The sequence below is a fragment of the Macrotis lagotis genome, chromosome 1, assembly GCF_037893015.1.
Source record: "Macrotis lagotis isolate mMagLag1 chromosome 1, bilby.v1.9.chrom.fasta, whole genome shotgun sequence".
In the NCBI taxonomy this organism is placed as follows: Eukaryota; Metazoa; Chordata; class Mammalia; order Peramelemorphia; family Peramelidae; genus Macrotis; species Macrotis lagotis.
The window spans coordinates 642,568,895-642,592,046 of record NC_133658.1 but is presented as its reverse complement, the minus strand read 5'-3'; the positions used below and the strand labels follow the sequence as shown (position 1 = coordinate 642,592,046).

General features: G+C 44.9%; 2 protein-coding genes across 6 annotated transcripts in view; one reads left to right on the top strand and one right to left on the bottom strand.

The window, feature by feature from the left end:
* Window positions 1-2,558, top strand: part of BCL9L (BCL9 like) — a 30,152-nt gene extending 27,594 nt beyond the window's left edge. For 4 of the 5 annotated variants that reach the window (XM_074215216.1, XM_074215213.1, XM_074215217.1 and 1 more), the window contains 2 exons: window positions 175-441; window positions 1,358-2,558. In XM_074215216.1, the coding sequence (XP_074071317.1) occupies window positions 175-441; window positions 1,358-2,466 (1,376 nt within the window). In that variant the 3' untranslated portion in view covers window positions 2,467-2,558. The remainder of the gene's footprint in view (window positions 1-174; window positions 442-1,357) is intronic. The other variant, XM_074215215.1, reaches the window with a different exon arrangement.
* A 2,285-nt stretch (window positions 2,559-4,843) lies between these two features.
* Window positions 4,844-22,023, bottom strand: CXCR5 (C-X-C motif chemokine receptor 5). Its single transcript, XM_074215212.1, has 2 exons — window positions 21,844-22,023; window positions 4,844-8,025 (listed from the first exon to the last, which is right to left on the bottom strand). Exons 1-2 carry the CDS (start codon window positions 21,925-21,927, stop codon window positions 6,952-6,954), a joined length of 1,158 nt encoding a protein of 385 aa, XP_074071313.1. The 5' UTR covers window positions 21,928-22,023; the 3' UTR covers window positions 4,844-6,951.
* Between the last annotated feature and the right edge of the window lie 1,129 nt (window positions 22,024-23,152).

Here is a 23,152-nt window from a genome sequence, read left to right as displayed (position 1 = left end):
AAGCAAGGAGGTGTCTATGGGGTGAGGTTGTTGAGTGCCTGAAGATACTAAGTCAGTAGATAGCGTTGGAGTAGTCAGGCTGGTACTATAGAAGGAGGGAAGCGATATCTCCAGTCGCCTTCCAAAGGTATCATCTCTCTCGTTCTCTCTCTCTCTCTCCCCTCTCTCCTATAGGTGCCCTGCCTCCCAGCGGCCCTCGGAGCAGCTCCTCTGCCCCACCTGCCAATCCCCCCGGAGGCATCATGAACCCCAGCCTGCCTTTTACTTCCTCCCCAGATCCTGCCCCCTCCCAGAACCCTTTGTCGCTGATGATGTCTCAGATGTCCAAATATGCCATGCCCAGTTCCACCCCCCTATACCACAATGCCATCAAGACCATTGCCACCTCGGATGATGAACTTTTGCCTGATAGGCCTATGCTTCCACCAGGGACCATGCCAGGTGGGACACCAACATTCCTGGAGACTTGGCCTTTTGGTTCTGATCTCTTGTGGTGGAATAGAAAGGAAGGAATTTTGGGACTAAAGGGCCAGGAGAGGATAATGCCCCCTCCCCCAGGAGGTACAAATTAGCTGTGAATTGAAGTGATGCTGGCAAGAATTTCACAGTAACAGGACAAACATTAATAATCATTTATATTCACATAGGGCTTCCCCCCCCCCAAAAGCATCAATCAGAGAGAGAGAGAGCTAGATAGATATCATAATTATATATGTGCCTATATATAGACATTGTGGTTGAGTCATTTCAGTCGTGTCTGACTCTTCATGACCCCATTTGGGGCTTTCTTGGCAAAGCTCCTAGAGGGGTTTGTCATTTCCTTCTCCAGCTTGTTCTATAGAGGAGGAACTGAAAGCCAACAGTGAAATGACTTGCCCAGGGTCACACAGCTAGTAAGTGTCTGAGGCTGAATTTGAACTCGGATCCTTCTGACTCCTGGTCCACTATGACTTCTCACTGCCTAAACTATAAAATTAAGTATCACATTACATATATATATATATATATATATATGTATGTATGTATATATATATATATGACACACACACACACACGTATGCATATTGCATTTGAACCTTTTAAGAGCTTTGAGAACCAGGGAAGGGACTGCTGCTTCTTATTTTATGACTAGGAAAGAAGCTGCCTAGATGCTCCAACCTCAGCTCATTTGCTGCTGCCCCAGAGCTTATTGGGGAGAATAGGAATCAGAACCCTGAAGGCCAACCTTCAAGTTAGATGACCAGTGGGTACTGGGTCTTAACAAGGACAAAGGAAAAGATGGCAGATGAAGGCTGGAAGGGTTGGCTGCTTCCTTGTAGCAGAAGGCATGTATGACCCCTTTGTCCTTTCCTTTCAGGGATCAACACCAACCAGCCCAACCAGTTGCACCTGAACTCGGCAGCTGCCCAGAGCCCCATGGGCATGAACTTGCCTGGCCAACAGCCCCTGTCTCATGAGCCCCCACCTGCCATGCTGCCCTCACCCAACCCGATGGGTTCCAACATTCCGCTGCACCCCAATGCACAGGGGCCTGGTGGCCCCCCCCCAAACTCCATGATGATGCCCCCTGGTGCCCCAGATTCCTTGAACCCTCCTTGTGGCCCCATGCCCAACGCATCCCAAATGATGTCCTCTAACCAGCTGGTGTTCCCCCCTCGACTTCAGCAGCCCCATGGTGCCATGCCCCCTGGGGGAGGTGGGGGTGGGGGTCCCGGCATGCAGCAACATTATCCACCCGGGATGCCCCTGCCCCCTGAGGACCTGCCCAGTCAACCATCAGGCCCCTTGCCACCCCAGCAGCATCTGATGGGAAAGGGGCTGGCAGGGCGAATGGGTGAGCCATACCCTCCAGGTGTGCTGCCTGGTGTGGCTTCAGTGCTGAATGACCCTGAGCTGAGCGAGGTGATCAGACCCACCCCAACAGGCATTCCTGAATTCGACCTGTCCCGGATTATCCCCTCGGAGAAGCCCAGCAGCACCCTGCAATACTTCCCCAAAAGCGAGAACCAGCCTCCCAAAACTCAGCCCCCCAACCTCCACCTCATGAACCTTCAGAACATGATGGCTGAGCAGACCCCTTCCCGGCCCCCCAACATCCCAGGTCAGCAGGGTGTCCAGAGGGGTCTCAACATGTCCATGTGCCACCCCGGACAGATGCCCTTATTGGGCAGGACAGGTGTGCCTCCACAGCAAGGCATGATGCCCCATGGCCTCCATCAGGGGGTCATGTCCCCTCCTCAAGGCCTCATGGCCCAGCAGAATTTCATGCTGATGAAGCAGAGGGGTGTAGGGGGGGAGGTATATAGTCAGCCCCCCCATATGCTCTCTCCCCAAGGCTCCCTAATGGGCCCCCCGCCTCAGCAGAATCTTATGGTGTCCCACCCTCTGCGGCAACGTAGCGTGTCTCTGGACAGCCAGATGGGCTACCTCCCTGGGCCTGGCAACATGGCCAACCTACCCTTCTAGATAGCTTGGGCTAGGGAGTTGGGGAAGATGTGGTATGGGAAATTTTTACAAACTTAAAAAACTCATCCCCTACAACTTTTGACTGGCCTCGTGTCATGGGGTGGGGGGGTGGGGGGTCCTTGTGTGTTGGAGTGGCATCTGTGGAAACCAGATAATGCTGTTGGCTTGGGGTGAAATAGTTGGGGTGGGAGGGGGGATTGTTCATTTTGGTTTGGGTTTTTACTCGGTTTCAGCCCCAGGATTCCCTTGCTTCCTCCCCTTTCCTCCCTAGTCCAATTTCTTGGGAGTTTGTTGGTCTGACTCTCCTCCCCTCTTGTTGGTTGCTCAGCATCAGTGAAAAACATGTGTTTTTGGGTCCCAGACTGTGCTGGGAGGAGGGTGAGAGATTTCCAGGAAGAAGATATAGTGCCTCTTCTTCCTTTTCTTTTGTCTCTGTCTGACTGGCCGCCTCTAGTTCCCTTGTCTTTCTTGGTTTTCCTCTTACTGCCCCCTCCCCTTTCCCTTCTGTCTGCCTATCCCTCCACTGCCTCAGCCTCTCCAGTGGTGTAGCTGACGCTTCGATTATCTCCGGCTTCCCCTTGGCTTTGCCCATGCAGACAAGGTGGGTGGATGTCATTGGCCATCATCGCTGTAAATAAGGCCTGCGCTTTGTGCCAGTATGTGCGTGTGCTGTATTTCTGTATTTTAATAGACGACTCGGGAAAAAAAGGAAAAAAAGAAATTGCCCCCTTCCGTAACCTATGTTCTCCCTCCTAACCTGCCCCTCGCCCCCCCAAAGAAAACCCAGCCCTCTGACATCTCTCCCAGAGACATGCAAACACCCACACTCACCATTTGCAGAAAGGCCTCTAGTGCAAGGTCTCACCCCCCAAGAGCATCGTGACCCCATAACCTCCTCCTTTCCCCATGTGCTTTAGGTTATCCAGGCAGGCTTCTCCCGAACACTTCCAGGGGGTGGGGGGCTAGCAGGCTGGATTGGGATTCTGGGAGTCCTGAAACCTGTCCATACTGCTGAGACATTTAGAGGCCACATGTATTTGAATGTGTCTTGCCAGCGTCTCCCCAGTGGCAGGTCCTTGCTTTCTTTCCTTGTGTTGCTTTGTCTGGAGTGTCTGCCTTTGCTACCTCTCCTTCTACTGTATCCTGACCCCAACTTAGGACCATAAGCAGGGATTTCCCATTCAGTCCCTCCTAAGTTCTATTTTGGATTTTGGAAAGATTTTTCTCCCCCCATCCTGATGGCCTGGGGTCCTTGAGGTTCCCCCACCCCACAGGTTGTCATAGTGCCAGCCAGAACTGCCCCCTACTGGAGCTGACCTCATTAGTTAGCCCTTGGCACTGTGCCTACACCAGCGTCCCCCTGAAGCCACCCCCCCCACTTCCTCTTACTAAAGGGGGAAGGAAAAAAGGGAAAGTCTCTGAGTTAGTACCCCACCCCCACCATGGGGACTGTCTGAGCAAGAACAGCCTCTTGGGGCCCTTCTGGATATTAAGTTAACTGGCCAGTGGTCCTGCTGTACCCCATGCCTTCTGGTCCAAATCCCCTCACCCCTAAATGTCTCCTGTCCCTTTTCTTCCCAGTGACCTCTCCCCATCCTCCCAAGCAGGGTGAAGCTCCTGGGAGGTTGGGGTGACAGGCACAGTGAATCAAAAGCCATAGACAGCCATGTGTTTTGTCTCCCATTTGCCCTAAAAAAGGAACCGTTTTTTTCCCCCCTGCCTTCAGGGAAGGCCTTTTGTGCTGAGGGCCAATTCTAGGAGAGGTGTCTCTTCCCCTTGGGATTCATGCCCCTCTCTCTGCCAACTTTCCTGTCCCCCTAGGGATAGGACCCCAGGTCAGTAGCCATGATACAAAGGGATATGGCCTCCTCCGCCCCCACTCCTCCTCCCTGGCATCTGGTGCTGTCCACCTAGCCCATCGTCAGCCTAATCAAGTTCCTTCTCCCCTTCCTTCCCCCAAAAGCTCCCAGGAGGTCCAGGACAGAGTTCTCTTCTTTCTGAACACCACCTTCATTCACATCAGACTCTTCCTCATCTTCCCACTCCCACTGGGTGGGCATTCTGCCCATCCTGGGTCTTGCTTAACTTGATTTATCACCCTGTCTTCTTTCTCACCCCAGGATTACCAACATCTTGTCTCTTCCTTGACCCTGGGGATGCTTAGTGTTTTGTGACCCCTAGGGGAGTGGAGCCACACTGACCTCTTCCCCACTGCCCACAACAAGCATTTTTCCACCTTTCCACACTCTCCTGCCATCACTAAAATCAACCCACCAGCCTCTACCCCCCCCTCCCAATTCATGGCCATACCCCACTCCCAGCCATTTTGTATCATTATATAAATATATATATATAAATATATAAATATAAATATATAAATACAATATGTGAAGACATCTTCTTGGTTTTTATTTTGAAACAATTTTTAGGCTTGTTTCGGGGGTCTCTGTGCTGCCTGTACTGTATTGACCTGTTTTATAGGTGCCTTTTTATTAAAAAGAAAAACTTCAAAAACCAACTTCTTGCCTTGTGCCTTTGTGTCTGACAGAACCTTCCTCTGCCCTGCTGTTTGGGCTGGGAAGGATAGCTTGAGGCCTAGTGCTCTATCAGGTGAGAAGCACTGACCTTTTTGACCCCATCAGTCAGGGTCCCCTGTAGTACCTTCTTATTGGGTATTGATTGTTCTTCGGTAGAGAATGTTGATCTGGGCTATCCAGTGGGTCCAGGCTCACCAGCCCCTACCATCTCCAAGGTGTGGACCTGGTATGGACCTGGTGCAGGACCTTGGGTGGCTGGTCAAGCCAGGTCCCTCTGAGCGAGAAGCAGCTTCCTCTGGTTCCATCTGAGCAGGCCTCTCAGAGAGGAGTGGACTACTGCTTCCTTAGGGGTTTGGGGACTTCCCTCCTAGAGTTCGGTGCTGGGGCCCCATCCTGTCCCTTCCCCCACCTCACTTCCCTTACCAGAGATACACTTGGTCCTGGAGGCAGGGGTACTCTGTGCCCCCCTTCTCCATTTGAAGTTGAAATCTCCCTTCTAGGTATCACTAACTCTGAGCATAGTACTTTGAGGAGATGCCCATCTCGGGAGTCATATCAACCTATCAATTGATAACATTTTATTACATGCCTGCTATCTACCAGGTCCTACATTAAGCACTAAGCATACAAAAGGAGGGCAAAAACCAGTCTGCCCTCAAAGCACCTACAGTCTAATGGGAGGCTCAGAGAAGCACCCAACTGGGAACTAAGGATCCTTAGTTGTCTGTTTGGGAAGGTGGACTGGTCAGATGCTGGTCTGTTGGATGACCTCCAGAAGGCCCTTCCAACTGACTTTCCTGGTCTTCTTGCCCCTTCCTACACAGTCATTGTTTTTCTTTGGTGGGCTGCTTCTCCTTTTCTGAGGTCAGGACAGTCTCATGAACATAACCCTTTTCTGGGAGGGAAGGAGTTTTTTACCAAATTGCGGAGTGGAACTGAATTTGTCCATTGAGTAGAGCAGCAGGTATTCAAAGTCTGTTCCTGTTTATATAAGACCCCTGAACCCCCCCCCCCCAAGCACAAGTCTAAACCTAGACTCAAGACCTCCCTCCACAGATAGAAAGACAATAGTTGTCTTCCATTATCAAAATTGTTTCCTCTGGTAGGGCTTTCACTGAGACAGTCCGCATTTTTCTGACCAGCATCAGGATCCTAACCTTGAGTCTTCACCCCAGGACCAGCCAGCCCAAAGTCTTGCACCAGCCTGGAACTCAGAAGATTCCAACAAGACCTGGGCCTGGACTGAACTGAAGTAGGGAGAGCTTGGGAGGGCTTTGGTCAAGATAAAAAGCAACCTTCAGCCAGGTCTGAACTGGGTCAATCTGAGCTTCCTGTTTGTTTGAGTTGGGTCCTCAGATATCAAGGCTGTGAAACAGGCCAAAGGGAGTAGGGCTGAAAGAATTAAGTGGGTGTACAGGTGGGGGAGCATTGCAGATGTAGAAGAGTCTCTGCTCCCATATCAGATGGATTCACCCCAACTGGAGTCCTTAAGCTGATAGTCTCTAGGCCTCAGTTTGTGATCCACAGGGACAACAGTCAGGGAAACTCCCCCCCAAAAAGCTAAAAAGTTATTTTCTTCTTAGGAGGTGGAATGTGACCACAGTCTTCTAGGACGGAGAGAATAAAAGTGACTAAGACTAACATCCTGAGCCTTTTTCTAGGCTTCATTGGAGACTTTATCCCTGAAGACTTAAGGAGGATCGGTGATACCCTTTTCCTCATGCAAGGCTAAACAAACCAAGCCTCTTCAAGCTTTAGCCTCTGTTTCTAGGTTCCCCACCCAGGCTCAACCTTTGGTCCAGGTCTGGATGGAGACATTCCTTTCAAAGATCTCTCCCTGTAAAAATCCTCTTGAGTGATGATCAGACTCCAAGGCAGATCCTCGTCTCCAGGGTCCGGGAGGGTAAGGAATGCCTCTGCACCCTGAGAAGGGGAGAAGGGGTGGGCCCTAGAAGGTGGTGATAGAGGTGGCATTCTCTGATTCTGAGCTGCTGCCCTTGCGCCAGCTGGGGAGGAATCGGTGGAGGGAAGCAGGGCCCACGCAGCCCAGCTTCCCCAGCAGGCGAATTAGGTCACTCCGGAACTTTACACCCACGAATGTATAAAGCACGGGGTTGAGACAGCAGTGAGCCAGGCCCAAGAACTCACATGCAGTGATAGCTGTTGCCAGGTGGTCATCTAGCTGGCAGGACTTGGGCACAGCATGAAGCATCACTAGTGTGTCCAGGAATATGACCACATTGTAAGGGGACCAGCAGAAAAAAAAAACCCCTGTCACCAGGATGGCTACCTTGACAGCTTTCTGCCGCTGGTGTCGCCTCTGGGCCTGGCACAGCCGCCTCACCACCGCTGTGTAGCACCAGCCCATCACCAGCAGAGGGACGAGGAAGCCCCCGATGTGGTACACGAAGCGCGAGCTGAGCCTGGCGTTACTGCTTGCCAGGCCTTGACCAGAGAAGCTGCAGGTAGCAGACTCATTGGTGCTAGTTTTGCTGACTCTCACAAACAGGATCTCGGGCAGCGCACCAAGGAAGCCAGCCAGCCAAACAGCAGCACAGGTGATGTGGACTGAGAAGAGGCGCCGGTGGCGGTAGGTGTGGACCGCATGCACGATGGCCAGGTAGCGGTCCACAGCAATGCAGGCCAGGAGCAGGCTGCTGCAGTAGAAATTGACTTTGTAAAGCGCACTCACGACCTTACAGAGGAAGGCCCCAAGCACCCAGCCCACGGCTCCCTCGGTCATAGCAAAGGGCAGCGTGAGCACAAGGAGGAGGTCGGCCACAGCCAGGTGCAGCAGGAAGGTCTCGGTGGAGCTGCGGGCTGTCCGATGGCTCTTGAGAATCACTAGCACCAAGGCGTTGCCCGTCATGCCCAGGAGAAAGATGGCACTATAGGCCACCAAGACAAAAACTGCCTTGAAGCTCAGCTGGTCTTCCCAGCTATGGACCTCAGGGCATAAGTAGTCTTCCTCCCACAGGTCATTGCTATAGTTGCTATAGTTACTTAAATCCACAGGTGTAAACTGCAAGGGACAAGAAGGATGGGGAGGGAGAGACAAGAGAAAGAGAGGTGAGGACCAGGGCCTTTGCTTCTGAGAACTCCATCACCTTATCAATAATTCCCTTTGCTCTAGTAATAGCATTGTACATGCTTGTAAGGAACAGGGAAGAGCAGAATTGGAAGTCTTAATCCCGATCCCAAGGAAAAACTGGGTTCATTCACTAATTTATTCATAGAGAGGCAGCATAATATTGTGGACAGGGAGGATTGAGGTTCAGGCCCTGCCTCTGATCAATGGAAGCTGTGTAACTAGGGCAAGCCACTTAATCACTCATTGCCCTTGGACAAATTGCTAAGGCTATGAGTTATTGGTGAGGTACTGACCTGCTTCAGTGGAGAGTTTCCATATCAGGAATTCCCTATATGGTTGAAATGAGAGGCCTGGACTGCCACAAACACCCACCTCTCCCTATTAAAGTAAAAAAATCTAAGGTAATATGTTGGATGCCAGGGATACTGATGTTGTAGACAAGCACAATTACTCCTGGAAAAAGACATACCTGTACACAAGTAAGTAAATACAAAGATGTGGTAAGGTACCTTTTGCTTAGTGAATCTTTACAGTTAGGGAGGAGGACTGGACCCCTGGATACTTTACCCAATAATCTTGCAACCTGGTCATTGACCCAAGGGATGACTGTCTTGGGAATGGTGTCCCATTTTGCTTTAGGGAGAGGACTCTCAGCAGCCACCTGCTCTATTTTTCACTCTCTGATGTCCTTGAGCCTCTTCCCAATCCTGATGTGTCTCCTATACCTTAGTTTTCCTCTCTGGTTCATGGAGTTAAAGTAGAGCCACCCCACTTCCCTTACTTTCATCATCAATACTCCCTCCCATCCCAATCTTCATTTTCAACATAGCCAAATGACCAGAAAACAGGGAGGAGAGAAAAGAGGAAAAAGAGAGAAGTTCTGAAAGAAGACAAGTGGGATGCAGGCAGAGGAATAAGTGGAGGGGCAGTGTCAGCTGTAGTTTCAGACCTTTTTTCCTCTTCCTCCCTCCCCCTTTACTCAAGCTGTTTACAGAGTTAACCACAGAGTAAGGCCCTGATCTGTGTTTTCATACCTTTCACTCACAGCTGCCTCAGCTGCACCTGTTCCTCATGGCCCCCTCCCTCCCCAACCCCGCCTTGCAATTGATAACTAATTATAACCCCACTGTGTTAGCAAAAAAGGGTAATTCTGAAAATGACAAAGTCCCTAGGGAGCCAGAGGTAAGGCTGGGTTGTACCCTTGTTCTCCCTGCTCATAAGGCCATGTCCCCAAAGGTCATCCTCCCACAATGTGAGTGGTGCTCCTATTGGATCCCGTGAACATAAAATAGTTGTTTGACTCAAATATCCATGCCAGGCCTTTCCTGGTTCCCCCAAATGTAGAGCCTTGCCCTTCTAAGATTACTTCATATGTCTCTTGCATAGATTTATATATGTACGTGCTGTCTTCCCAATTAGAATGGAAGGTCCATGAGGGCAGGGACTGTTTTCAGTTGTTCTTTGCATCTCCCTCATTTAGCAAAGAGCCTGGCACCTATGTAATTGTTGGTTGTTTGATATTGCTTTTCAGTTATCTTAGTAGGGATGTGCCCTTCATCTCTCAACTCTGACTTCTGAGCATAATCTCACCTTGTTAAATGGGACTCTTCCTCCAGTTTGAGTCCCTCCTTCTTTCCTGGTTCTTGGGGCATGGCTAGGCCATGGTATTTCTTTCCTCTGAAGAATAGGGTGAATGCAGGGAGATCCAGGAAGATAATGAAGCATGAAATCCAGGTAGAATAGTCAAAAGAATGTTTCTAACCTTGGCCTGCTAGAACTTCACTAGCCAAATCACTTCTCTCCTCCTCATGTGTAAAATGAGAGAATTGGATGCTTGCTTTCCTCTGGCCTCCTTGGACTTTAATCTTCCCTTCCATTTCTGGCCTGTGATTTCTAAAATCTCAAACCTGTGGTAGCCTTTAACCTTGGATGCTCTGGGAATGCTTTTGGCTTAGGGTTTTTTTCTCTTGGGTTGGCACAGGGAGCCTCACCTAGACTGCCATCTGATAACCATTGTCTCTATTAGAATTTCGAAGGGAAAATCAAGAACGTGGGGAAAAGTGGGGAAAATTAGAAAGAGAAAGAAAAGATAAGGTGTATACAAGCAGAAAAGGATAGAATTCTGGCAGTGGTTGGAGTACTGCTCGTTGCTCATCAGAGACTAACTAGCCAGACTGCTTGGGACAGCAGCCCACATAATCTGGGTCCAAAGGGTAGACCCACAAAACATTAATGCTGTTTCCACATTAATTTACCTAGAGCCCTAACAAGTTCTATCCATAATCAGAGCAATGCAGTTATGGGAGTATGGGGGTAATGGCAAAGAGGAGCAATTGCCCAGGAGAGGGGGTTTTCAGTCCCCAGAGAATCTGCCCTCTCTTCTATTGAGATTATTGAGGCAAGTCCCTGAAAGAGGGAATACCTCCGCTGAATGTCAGTACCTTTGTGCTAAGTTACAGCTCCAGATTTATCTGACATTTTGTGGGTAATTTATTTAATTTCAAAGTGCCTGAAAATTGGGCAAGGTGAGATGATAGGTTTGTGTTCCCTCCTAACTCCCTGATGGTGGGAGGAAAGGGAAGGATTTCTTTGGTTCATACTGTTATGATTTGGAAGACACCCAGGGAGTCTGAGGGGGTGAGAAAGGAGGGGAAGAAAGGAAGCTTGTTTGTGGGAAGAAGAGTTGATAGAATGTCTCAGCAGGAGGTGTCAAACTGCAATTTAGGGGCTGAGGAGGAGTGATAAGTGTAAAAGCCTCAGCCAACGGTTGAGGGAGGGGTCTCTGCTCTGGGGACACCCCAAGGAGAGGCTCAGAGTACAACTCAAAGGAAAAAACACAGGCTGATGTTGACCCAGCTGGGAAGTGATGTGTGCGAGGACCATAGACAGAGATACCCAGAGGTATCCACCCCTTCACCCCTCAGAAAGGCTACTGGGATGTGGATTATACACACATATATACAGCAAGCAACACAACTTGGAGCAACTTAATTCAATAACATCTTATTAACTGCCTACTGTATACGAGGTGCTTTGCTTGGGGAATCAATCAAACAATAAACAAGCATTGACCATTCTCATGGGATGTTGTCCTTCATCCTCGAAGAGGACAAAAATGATTTCACTATGATGGAATCAAATTACAGTGTGTCTGACTATGGTTTATCAGAACAATGTTGACTTGGAAAGCTCTACCACAGGTTGGGCAAAGGTAGTCCATATATACCAGGCTCTGTGCTTGTTGCTGAGGATACAGTTGACACAAGAACATACACAGACATGTGATACAAAAGTAGTGGTGCATGTCGAGTATATACAAGTACATATGATATATATATAGGATATATACAAAAATATATTGGTACATGTCAAATATAGATAAGTTATATATATATGTGTATATATAATACATACAAAAATACATACTAGTCAATTTTGTGTCAAAGGTACTAGTAGCATAGGAATAAATAAAGACTTCAACTTGAAGATTGTGCTTGAACTGAGCCTCATAAGAATATAGATTCTCAATGACAAAGGCATTCAAGAGGTATTCCAGGCATGCAAAAGTATGGGTGAAGAATAAGAAGAAAGTTTGAAGACCATAGAGTATATGACAGGAAATAGCATGTAGTAAGGCTGGACAGGTTGGTTGGAATGAGGTTTTTAAAGAGTTGTAGATACCAAACAAGCAAGTTTATATTTTATCCTAGAAGCAATAAAATCACTGGGATTTATTTAGTAGGGAAGTGAGATAGTTGGACCTGTGCTTTAAGAAAAATAGCTTTGGCAATCAAAAGAAAGATTGCTCTGAAGATGACAAAGATCCCCAGACCCACTAGAGAAGGAAAATCAGGCAGGAATTCTCTTAGCCCACTAAAATATTAAATGAGAAATTTATTGACTGCATGAGACTTATAGGCTAGTGAGGAGGCTAACACCTGTTTAAACGATTATTATCCACCGCTAAACATGTCCAGTGTCTTAGAGGGGAACAAAATAAATTGACCTCTGAAGGTTGTTCCATCTCTCAATTTCTGTTTAAGACTATCTGGCCAGGTTAAAGAGTTTGATTTTTATTTGGTTGGCATTAGGGCATAGAAATGTTATCTAAGTACATACACACACACACTTTGAGAGAGCAACTCAAACACAGTTACACATATGCTCACACTCTGTTGTAGCAACACCAATATGGGCACCCGCACACAAAAGAACTCTGTCCGTGGGTTTCAAGTATACTTTACATGGAAATTAGTATGGTGGCCCTGGCAGAGAAGGAAGAGAAAAGAAGGGAACTGAATACAAGAGAACTGAACCAAGTTCTATCTGACCTTGATTAGTAATATACCATGAACCCGAGGAAATGAAAAGACTGGAAAATCTCCGGATAGAAGAATTAGCACTTTAGGTGTGACTGGTGGGATGAAATCAGAATAATAAATTCAGACCCTGGGGCCCAAGGTCTTCTCTACTGCTGAGATGGACTTGCCCAAAGAGTATTGATTGAAATGGAAGTTCCTTGAAAGTAGGCTGTACAGTTTCATTTTTTTTTCCATTTGTATTCCCAGGGTTTACCTGAGTGTTTGGTATATGTGCTTAATAAATGTTTGTTGATTGATTAATAAATTATTGTCAACTAGGATAGAATCCCTAGTGATAAGCCAAAAGACTCTTGCCTTCAGTCCTGCCCTGTTCACTGTGTTTTAATCAGTGACTTGGATAAAGGTCTAGATGACACACAGAGTCCAAAACTGTGGGTGTGGAGGGGGAGGGAGAACAATTGTGTTGGGGAATAAAAACAGGATTCAGAAAGATCTTGACAAGTTAGAAGGATGGTTCAAAATCAACAAGATAAGATTGAGTAGAAATAGTCACAGAATTTGGGACTTGAAAGGATTTTTATAAAGGCCAATAGAAAATCCTCATTTAGGTTATTAAAATCAACAAGACAGCATAGGCCAGTAGATATAAGATAAGATAATCATTTACATAAAAAAAGACCTAGAAGCAAGTTTAGCAAGTTCAGTGTAAACATAGGGATCCGGATCCAGATCTTTTACCTGCATTCAGGTGTTCTGCTCAGATACATCACCTTGGGAAGCACATTTTGAACACCATTTAAAAAAAAGTTGCAGTGTATTTGATCATAAAATTAATAACAATAATATTATTATAATAGCATTTACATAGCTCTTCAAGGATAGTAAAAACTATTCAAATATTGTCTTATTTTATAACATAATGCTTTATGATATATAATGTAGTATAATAAAACAGTGTAATAGCTAACATTCTTATAGTATTTCTGTGGATAAACAATAATACTTAAGGTACATAGTGAATGTGCCCATTTTATAGGTAAAGAAACAAATTCTGAAAAATCAGGTGATCAAATGGCTATTAAATGTTGCAGTTGGGATTCTAAGCATTGCTTGACTCCAAGTCAGCCCCTATGATTAGGGAATTCCCTGGCAAAGGCTGGAATGATCACTTATCAGGGATGTTGCAGAGGGATTACTATACCATCTCAGTATCACACTTCAAGAGAAGGATTGAAGAACTTCCAGAAAAGAGTGTCCAGTGTATTGAAGGGTATGGAAACCACATTGTAGGGATGGTTAAAGAAATTAGGAATACCCTGGATTTAGCAATATTTGTTTTCATTTTTTGAAAGGCTTTACTATGCATGGCATGGCTCCAGAGTGGGAAGAGACACTGGAGGACATCTAGTCCAATCATTTCATTTTGTAGAGAAAGAAACTAAGACACAAGAAATTTAAGTGATCTGCCCCAGGTCACAAAAATAGCAATTTCAGGGATGGAATTTGAACCCAAGTCTTAGAACATCAAAGGAACCCCTATTATCTATGGATCTAGAGAACAGAACTAAGACTAATAGGTAGAAGTTAGGGAGATGGAGATTTTTTGACTTAAAGAACTTAAGGATGTTCATTAAATGAAGAATTAAATATTAAATTTATGATTATTAGATATAAAGAACTTAATATTAAAATTAGTTCTTTATAAAATATAGAACAGGCTTCTCCCAAAAAGTAGTGATCTATTTGTTAAGGCCTAGAACTCTACTATCTCATCTGGGACCCCAGTCAAAGAGAAAACTAAAAGTAGTGAGCTCTCTGGCATTGTATGTGGCCAGGGGCAGAATGTTTATGTATCAGAGATTTTGTAGAAGGTCAAGAGGGGGGAAATGGATGATGGGGGGATTTTGGATGAGCCAACATGAGACAGTAAAAAGAGAAACAAATTTGGAATCAGAATACCTGGGTTTAAACTCCATCTCTGCCACTTACTCTATATATGAACTCTTTGAGTCTCAGTTTCCTCCTCTGTACAATGAGGAGATTAAACTAGATGATTTGGAAAGCCCCTTCGACTCTAGATCTTTAATCTAAGATCCTGATATTTTGTTATTCTCCATGACTTCACTCTTTCTCCCAGAACTCTCATTTCTAGTCTCAATGTGAGGGAACTGTTTTACCTATTTGGATCATCCTGTGGCAAGGTGTGAAAAGGCTCAGCAGGGCTGGCACTGCCAGCCAAGATCAGACTGGCAGTGGGGTGGGAGGCTGCCCACTCTGTTGGGCTCATGACTCAATCCAGGCTGAAGCTCAGAGTTCCCATGGGTGCTGAGTCATTTTGTCTGGAGGAGACCTCTGCATGTGACCATACTCTGCAAAGTATGGAGCACAGTCTTGAAGAAGGTTGTGCAAGCAACCTGACACCAGCTGAAGATTTTGAAAGCTTTAAACAGTGGACTCCTAAGCTCTCCTCCTTGGTGAGGATGTCTGCATCAATTTGATGCCCGCCCACCCAATCTTTCCACCCTCTGTCAATAATAATGGGACTCCTTGATGTCTATTTTAAGTACCTTCAGTACTCAGACCTGCTTAAGGGAAAGACTAAGGGGCTTAGTTTGTTTAGAAATCAAATTCTAGATTTCTCCTGGTTTTAACTTGGGTCTTTCTCTTTGACATAGGGGAACATGGGTTCCAGATGAGATAACAGTTCTAGACCTTAAGTTCTACCACTCTTTTCTTGTTCCTGGGCTTTATAATTCCTTATATTTGTACAAAATATAATTAACAAGTAATATATAATTAATTAATTAATACTCAATTCTATCATTCTCTCTATAGTAGGCATGCTGAAACCTAGCTTATTTCTGACATCTCTTGTAGCACCTTTTGTGGTACCAAAGAACTGGAAACAGAGACAACATTCGTCTACTGGAAATGGCTACATAAATTGCAATGGAATATTCCTCTGCCTTTCAAGACATGATGAACATGATGAATCCAGAGAAGGATAGGAAGACTTACTTATACTGATAGAGTTCAGGAAGTAGAGCCCAGAAATAAACCTCCCCAATGCCTATTGTAGGTGTGAGTCTGATCTGCCTAAATCTCCAGACCTTTGGTCCTCAAGGTTGGTGGGGCCCCTGTGTCTGTGTGGTGAGGTATGGGATTTGATTACTCTTTTGCAGCTGGGAAATGCCTCGCTGGGCCCCAAGTCCTCCACGTGCAACCAACCTGAACCAGTTTTGGTTTCCTTTCTTTACACTTCAGTGATCCATGAGGAATGGCTAAGACTGTCCAATTAACCAGTTATGGGTGACCAGAGGACTGAACCAGCCCATCAACTCTTCAGGCAAATAGATCTGGTCTTCCCCAGACCTATAGAACCATGGAAAAACCAAGTTGGTAGTCTCAGAGGCTACTCAGCAGGAGAACCCTTCTTAAGGGTCACCTATAAATGGTTGTATAGTCTTTGGCTAAAGACATTGTGTGATAGTAATAATAGCTAGCAGTTATATGGTGCCTTAAATGCTTATATTGTCAAGGTACTTTCCCAATTTTATCTCATTTTATACCCATAATAACCCTTGGAGGTAGAAGCTATTATCACCCCCCATTTTACAGACCAATAACAGACAGAGGGTCAGTGACTTGCCCTGAGCCACAGAACTAGAAAGTGTCTGAGACTGGATTTGAATTCACATCTTCCTTACTCCAAGTCCAGTGAACCATCCTCTAGTCCTCCTAACTGGCATTAGGAAACTTGCTACCTCTTGATGCACTGTTTCATTTTTTAAATAACTCTGTTTTCTGGGAAATTTTTCTTTACATCAAGTCCATATCTTCTATAATCTGTCATTTGATGCCCACCCACCTAATCTTTCCACCCTCTGTCAATAATAAATAAATAATAAAAGCTCATTGCTTTTACTTCTTCCTTCTAATTAACAGCAAGCATTCCTTATGGACCTACTATGTGGGGTATTATATTAGCACTGGGGTAAAAGAAAGATAAAAAGCAGTCCCTGATTTCAAGATCACAATGTAATAGGGGAAGACAAAGTGCAAATAACTAGAAATAAACTATATATGTGCAGGATATAAACTGAAAATCATCTAATTTCTAGGGCTAATAAGAGTTCAAAAGTATTCTATAGGACACTTGGAAGATAATTATCATGTCTGCCCCAAATTTTCTCTTCTCCAGGTTTACCCCCTCCAACCCCTTCATTGATCTTCATGTGGCCTTTCTTTCCTCATCTATCTCTTCACTATCCTCTGTTCTTCTAGAGCTTGGAGCCACAAACATCAAGACCTCCATTTGAGGAGGGGGTACAGGTCAGAGCATCTTTTCATTTCTCACCTAGCTGCTCTCTTTGGCATATCTCTGACTTTTACACTGTGCCTCTAAGGGTACCTTTGCTGATGACCCCAATCCTTTTTCTTCTGGCTTTTCTGGATTATCTACCTACTGGATGGGTGGTGCAGTGGATAGAGTCAAGAAGACTCCTCTTCTTGAGTTCAAATTGCCTCATATACTCATTAATTGTGCAAACCTGTATAACCCTGTCTGCCTCAGTCTCCTTATCCATAAAATGAGTTGGAGAAGGAAATGACAAACCACCCCAGTATCTTTGCCAAGAAAACCTCATAAAGGGTCAGACTACAGAAAACCAACAAATTCGATTGTAAGGAGGCAGGGACTGTTTTATTTCCCCTCCAGCTTTGTATCCCTAGGGCTTAGCCTGACACATAATGAATGTTTATTGATTATTGCAAATTGAACACTATTTCAGATCAAAGATCAGTCCACATGTGGGCAGGTCTGATTCTCCACCTGAGGCAATGGTGTTTGAGGAGGGAAGGGAGAATTGCCTCTGAAACTCCCCTGAAGCCTTGATTCTCCCAATCCCTCTGACCCTCTAGAGCTTGGAGCTTAGACTTCAGGTCTCACATTTGCTCAAACTGACCCGGGCGGGGCTCTTAGAGGCAGGCTCAGAATTCCTGTGAGCTGAGCCCTGCCTAGGCATCCCTGGGCCCTGGGCAAGATTGCATTCTCTACCCTTTCTGCCTCTGGCCATCTCAGCTCCAGTTTCTTGATCCTCTACTTATTCCTTCCCCCTTGAGCCTCTGGCCTAAGAGGCAAAAACAAACCAACAAGACCCCTTCTAGGAAAAATTTTAAAGCTCCTAGCCACACATTTAGCCTCTAGCCTTGTCAGCATGGATCCCAGAAGCTAAACTTGGGATGGCAAAGAAGAGAATGGGATATAGAGAGGAAAAGTTTTGGGAACTTTATACTCAGCAAACTGCTTTCACAGGACAAATATTATTCTCATTACAACTGAGGGTATTACTATTAATAATAAACATTTTAAAAATAATAAATATCAATCCTATTGACATTTGTTTAGCCTTTTAAGATTTGCAAAGTACTTGATGTATATTCTCTCATTTTAGGGGATTTTTAAGTACTGAAGTCACTCAATGAGTTTGTAGCAATTCCTCCCCTTCTTGCTTTTATGTATTATCTTACCTTATGAGACCTCATAGAACACTCGAATTTGCAAGTCTAATCATTGTAGTTTAGATTCATAGAACCTTGGAGGTCATCTAGTCGAACCCCCCCCCTTTTTTTACAGTTGAGGAAACGGAGACCTTGAAAGATTTAATGACTCGGTCATCATCAAATACTCAGTCAACAAATGATCAGTGCTGATTATGTAGCAGCACCATTTTGGGGATCCAAAGAAAGGAACAATTCTTTCAAGGAGCTCACAGTCTAATAGAGGAGACAACAAGCAAACAACTATGTTCAAACAAGATAGATGCAGGACAATTTGGGGATAATCCAAAGAGGAAGGTACTAGCAGTAAAGGAGATGAGGAAAGATTTGTGTGGAAGGAACAGTTTTAGCTGGGACTTGAAAGAAGTCAGAAGGCAGAGATGAGGAGGAAGAGCTTTACAGGTCTGGGGCACAGTCAGGGAAAAGGTTCTGCCAAGTGACTGAGGCAGAGTTCTCTAACTCCAGATCCAGGTGGGCCTCTTTCTATTCTGCCATTGCTACAATTGACAGGTGATGTTTTGTAATATGATCAGCCAGCTTTATTTGTTTCTAAAGCTCCTACCAAATTGTAAGCCCTATGAAGGCAGCCATTGCATCTTGCCTAAATTTTGCATCTGCACCCCAACTCAAAGTTGGCATTTAATAAATGTTTATTAAATCTATTCATGATCCTGGTAGGTCAGGAGTGAGATTTGAAACAGAAAAAAAACAAAAGAATAATTTCTTCATTCTCAGTTATGGAGGGAGATTCTCCCCCAGAGTCCATGTTTGGCACGGGTGGAGAGGAATCAGGGAAAGCAAGAGAACATTAAAACTCAAGAAAGATCAGTCTAGTCTAGGCCTTAACAGAGAATAATGGAGTTGTGACCACAAGGCTCAACTTGGTGGTCATCTTTCTGTCTCAGAGTGCTCAACCATGGAAACTGGCATCTCAGTAGAAAACCCCACTGACCCTGGTAGTGTATGGGAGGAGGGGTCTGCTCAACTTGGAGTGCAATAGCCTTGGAGTGTGTAGGAATGGGAAACCAATTCAGAGAAGGGAGGAGAGATCACAAAAGAATAAGCCTTTAGAACTTCTCACTATTTTCCTTTTACTTTTTCCTAGAGATTCCTCCCCCCCACCTTCGAAGAAGATTGGGTAGTTGGGGAAGGAGGGAGTTGGGAGTCCTGGGTCCTAGTTCTGGTTGGCTTCCCAGGTTATTGTTGGGTTTAGAAAGATCAAGAGCCCCTCAGCCCTGCCTGCCCTCGGGATTGAGAAGAGGGAGATGCTAGGAAGTTTAAAAAAAAAGGAAGATGACATATAGAGAATTCAAGAGAGAAGCCCAACTCCAAACCAACTCTAAAGTCTGGCATTTGAAGAATGATCTGATGATGTAGCTATACTGTGAAGGTCTCCTTTACTACCTAGTCCCCATATGCTCTGTTGAGTTGAAATCTAACTAGAGACTCGACTTACCTTTCAAGGCTGTATATTACCATTTTCCACAGCCCATCCTCCTACCTCTATTTCCCATTATTTCCTGGAGCAAGGGTTTTTCGTTTGCAATCCACAAACCCTGTGGATAGATTTTAAGGGGTCCTTGAATTTTGGAAAATTAACTTCTCTATTTTCATTAACCTCTAAATGAAATTTAGTATTTCCTTCAATTATTTAAAGATAGTATTCTGAGAAGTTCATTTAACAGACTGCCCTGTCACACAAAAGATTTAGGACCCTTCTTCTGGATTCTGGGAAATGGGCTTGACTCTATTACATAGAGGGGAGTAGTTTCACTGTGTGGCTTGAGGTAGTCACTGGTTTTCCCCCCTCTGTGGGGCTCTGTATGTGGAGCCCTCCTCAGCCACTGACTATCTCCCAGGAGACAAGTTGGGTATTGAGAAATACAATGTAGGGGAAACCCTTGACTTCTCAGAATCCAGAGGAGAAACCAAGTCCAGAGGTTGGTGAGTATGATGCTATCCAACTGGGTCAGGGATCCTTTGGCCAACTTGTCTTTGTGAGCATAGACTGAATTTAAGTAACCTAAATAATATGATAACAGGGAACTGGGGTGTTAAGGTGATAGGGACAATTCAGTGAGAATTTGACTATCATGCCCATCTCCCATCTGGTCTTGATTTATACTAAGACTTCTCAACCTTGGGAGGGAGGGAAGAATACAATGTACTGAACCCCTGGATCACTGGTGCCCTTACCTTTTATATTTCTACAGTTTATCTCTACCTTCCCATACACAACTCAAATTTCTATACTTTGCAAAGTTAATTGTAAATGACAGAATTCTGGAGGACTGTGGGGAAGAAGGGTGACTAGTCTGAAGGTAGTAAGGGGAACAAATTTCAGGGCATCTCTTAATTCTACTCTACTCTTAATTTCTCCACTGAGAAATCCTTCCTCAGGGAGAATGTCCTTGACTGAAAGAGAAGAGGAGATAAGACCCAAAAATTGATTTTTAGGAGAGGTTCACCCTTGTTCTTCCCACCCTTTCAGCCTTCTCCCCTCTTGGAGAGTATTGTGATCCAATTCTGAGTTGTTTTGCTCCCCAGTCATGTATTAAAACTTTTTTTCCAGGCAGAAAGCCCTGTTTCTGGGACTAAGTCACCTGAACAGACCACATTCTAGTGAGGAGACTGGTAGGTGGAAGGAGTGAAAATGGTGATGGGGTACCTTCTCCCTAGGCTCAGGCAAACTCTAAAAATATAGAAATCCATGCCTCAAATCTCACTTTCATTAGGTTCCCACTTCTTCAGCTCACTCTGATGTTCCCTTACCAGTTTACTCTTTGAAGGTAAAGACTGAGTCATCTCAATTTCACATTGTGCCCAGCCACCAAGACAGGGTTCTGCACATAGAATAAGCTTAATAAATGTTTACTGAATTGCAAACCCATTTCTTTCCTTCATTCAGAGACAGGCTTATAGTACGTATCTATTTCATGTTTAAGTTCTGCCTTCTGACAGCATCTATGAACACTTTGAGGGTTGCCTACACAGCTTTATAGGAGGAGGGTTCAATATGATAGTGGGCAACTGAATTTAATGTTAAATGCTCATGAATTGTAGAAAGTATTTCCCCACCTAGCCCTTATTTTAGCTCTAGAGCAGAGGTTCTTAATCTTTTGTGTTGTAACCTCCTTGGACAGTCTGATGAAAACCTATGGACCACTTATCAGAATTACGTTTTTAAATAATTGAAGGAAATAACTACATTTTAGTTAGACTTTAGTCTTTTTTTCCCATTCAAATCCCTTAAAATTTTGTCCATATATCCTAGGTTTAAGAAACCCTTCCCTAGAAATAAAGTGAATGACCATTTCTCTTTTTTTGCGGATGGGGGAAACTAAGGACAGATTTTAGGTCATACATAGTTTTAGAGCCATAAGGGACTTTGGAACCCTTCCTCTCGCCCCTTATTTTATAGGATTTGTATCCAGATCCTCCGACTTTATATTCAGTGGTCTTTCTACTATGGATTTAGGATTTGAATCTCTTTCTCCCATTTGAGGACTTTTCAAGTTTATCTGAGTTAACCACGAATGGACCTCTTCAGTGGACTGATAAGCTTGAGAACAAACAGGAGAAGCAACTGGTTCATAAGCTATCAGCCCTTCACCTTCTTTTCCTTTCTTCTCTTCCCTCTTCCTTCTCCCAACTTTACCACATTGGAAATGAAGGTTGGGTTTCTTGGACTATAATTCTTCTCTATTAGATCTTTCTATCTGCTATCAGAACTTCTCTCCAAGTTTTGTCTCTCCCACAATCCCTTCCCCAAGGTACAATTAAAATTAAAAATAAAAGAGAGAGAGAGAGAGAGAGAGAGAGAGAGAGAGAGAGAGACCATCAATTCTGTTCCCTCCAGTCTACTTACCAGATCCCCTATATTTATGCTCATGGCCTCCATGTCCAGGGTGAATTGATAGTTCATAGCAGCATGAATGTGAACCTGCTGCATCCCCGCCCTAGGATACTGGGTGGCTTTCCTCTGGCAGGGTGGCTCTAGAAAAGTGGTGGCAATGAGCTGCAAATTTAAACAAATGAGCAGCTCATGCCGTACTGTACTCTGTACTTTGCCCGTACAACTCATCACTTTTTTTTTCCGATGGGTTTTGTGTATTTGTATGTGTTTTTAATAAAAAGGGAAAATCCCCACAGTTGTAGTGCTCACCAAGCACTGAGGTGTTTTTTTTTTCCTGGTAATGTTCTGCTTTGGAGTTTATGATGGGTCTTGAGGGGGCAACTCCCTCCCTTGTCTAAAACTTCTGTAATTTTTACAATGCCCTCATTCTCCTCACTGTCCTCATATCCTTCTTACTTTTGGGTGACCCAAAGATACTCTTCCTTCCTAGCCCCTTTCCTCTCTGTGACTCCTCCTTCCTCTCAACTTTGGCACCCCCACCTTATCTTGTCTAAACCCTATAGAGGTGAGTTCCTTTTTGCTTCAAAATATCAGATGAGCAAGATTCCTTACCTTGGATCTGATTCCTCTGTTCAGACTCATCTTTCTTTTTTCTTTTCCTCTCTTCTCCCATCTTTCTTTGTTGACTGATTTTACATGTCCAGAAGTTGAACTTGGGCGGGATCCAGGGGCACCATTGGAGACTGAGGTCCCATATTCAGCCTCTCCAATACTGAGCCTCAGTCAATGGCAGATGTTTGATTCTAGACTTTGTTTATATCCCAAACCTGGAAAGCATGAATCTTACCAGTCTCTTGACTGGAAGGTGGGGAGAGGATACTCAGGCTAGTATATCTCTAATGAAGATAGAACAAAGTGGGAATTACTGGAAGTGGATTTATAGGATATTTATTGGTATTTATTGGCATGTGATGAAAATAGGCCTAGGTTCCATTTGCCGATAGAGGAAGGTGAAAGGATGGGAAGGTTCTGAGGGAGATATTGAGTCTTTTCCTATTGAAGCTTCCATGAAATTAGGTTTGTGACAGAACTTGACTGGGAAAAGTTGGAATGTGAGGTTTTCATGGTGGCAGCTGCTGCTCTCTTGGAAGCTCTTGACCTCCAAAAAGTCTAGGTCATGAATCTCAAGGTATCTGACATATATTAAATGCCTCCTTTAAGGTAAGAGTAAAAAAAGGTTAAAAAAATGACTGGGCCCCTTTATTCAGGTAGCTTACAATCAACTAAATGACTTTACTAGATCTCAAACTCCCTTTCATAG

Coding starts and splice junctions, on each gene's coding strand:
- CXCR5 (XM_074215212.1), bottom strand. CDS start 21,927: ATGCAGCAGGTTCACATTCATGCTGCTATGAACTATCAATTCACCCTG. Junction 8,026..21,843: donor GCATAAATATAGGGGATCTG/GTAAGTAGACTG, acceptor TGTCCCTTGCAG/TTTACACCTGTGGATTTAAG.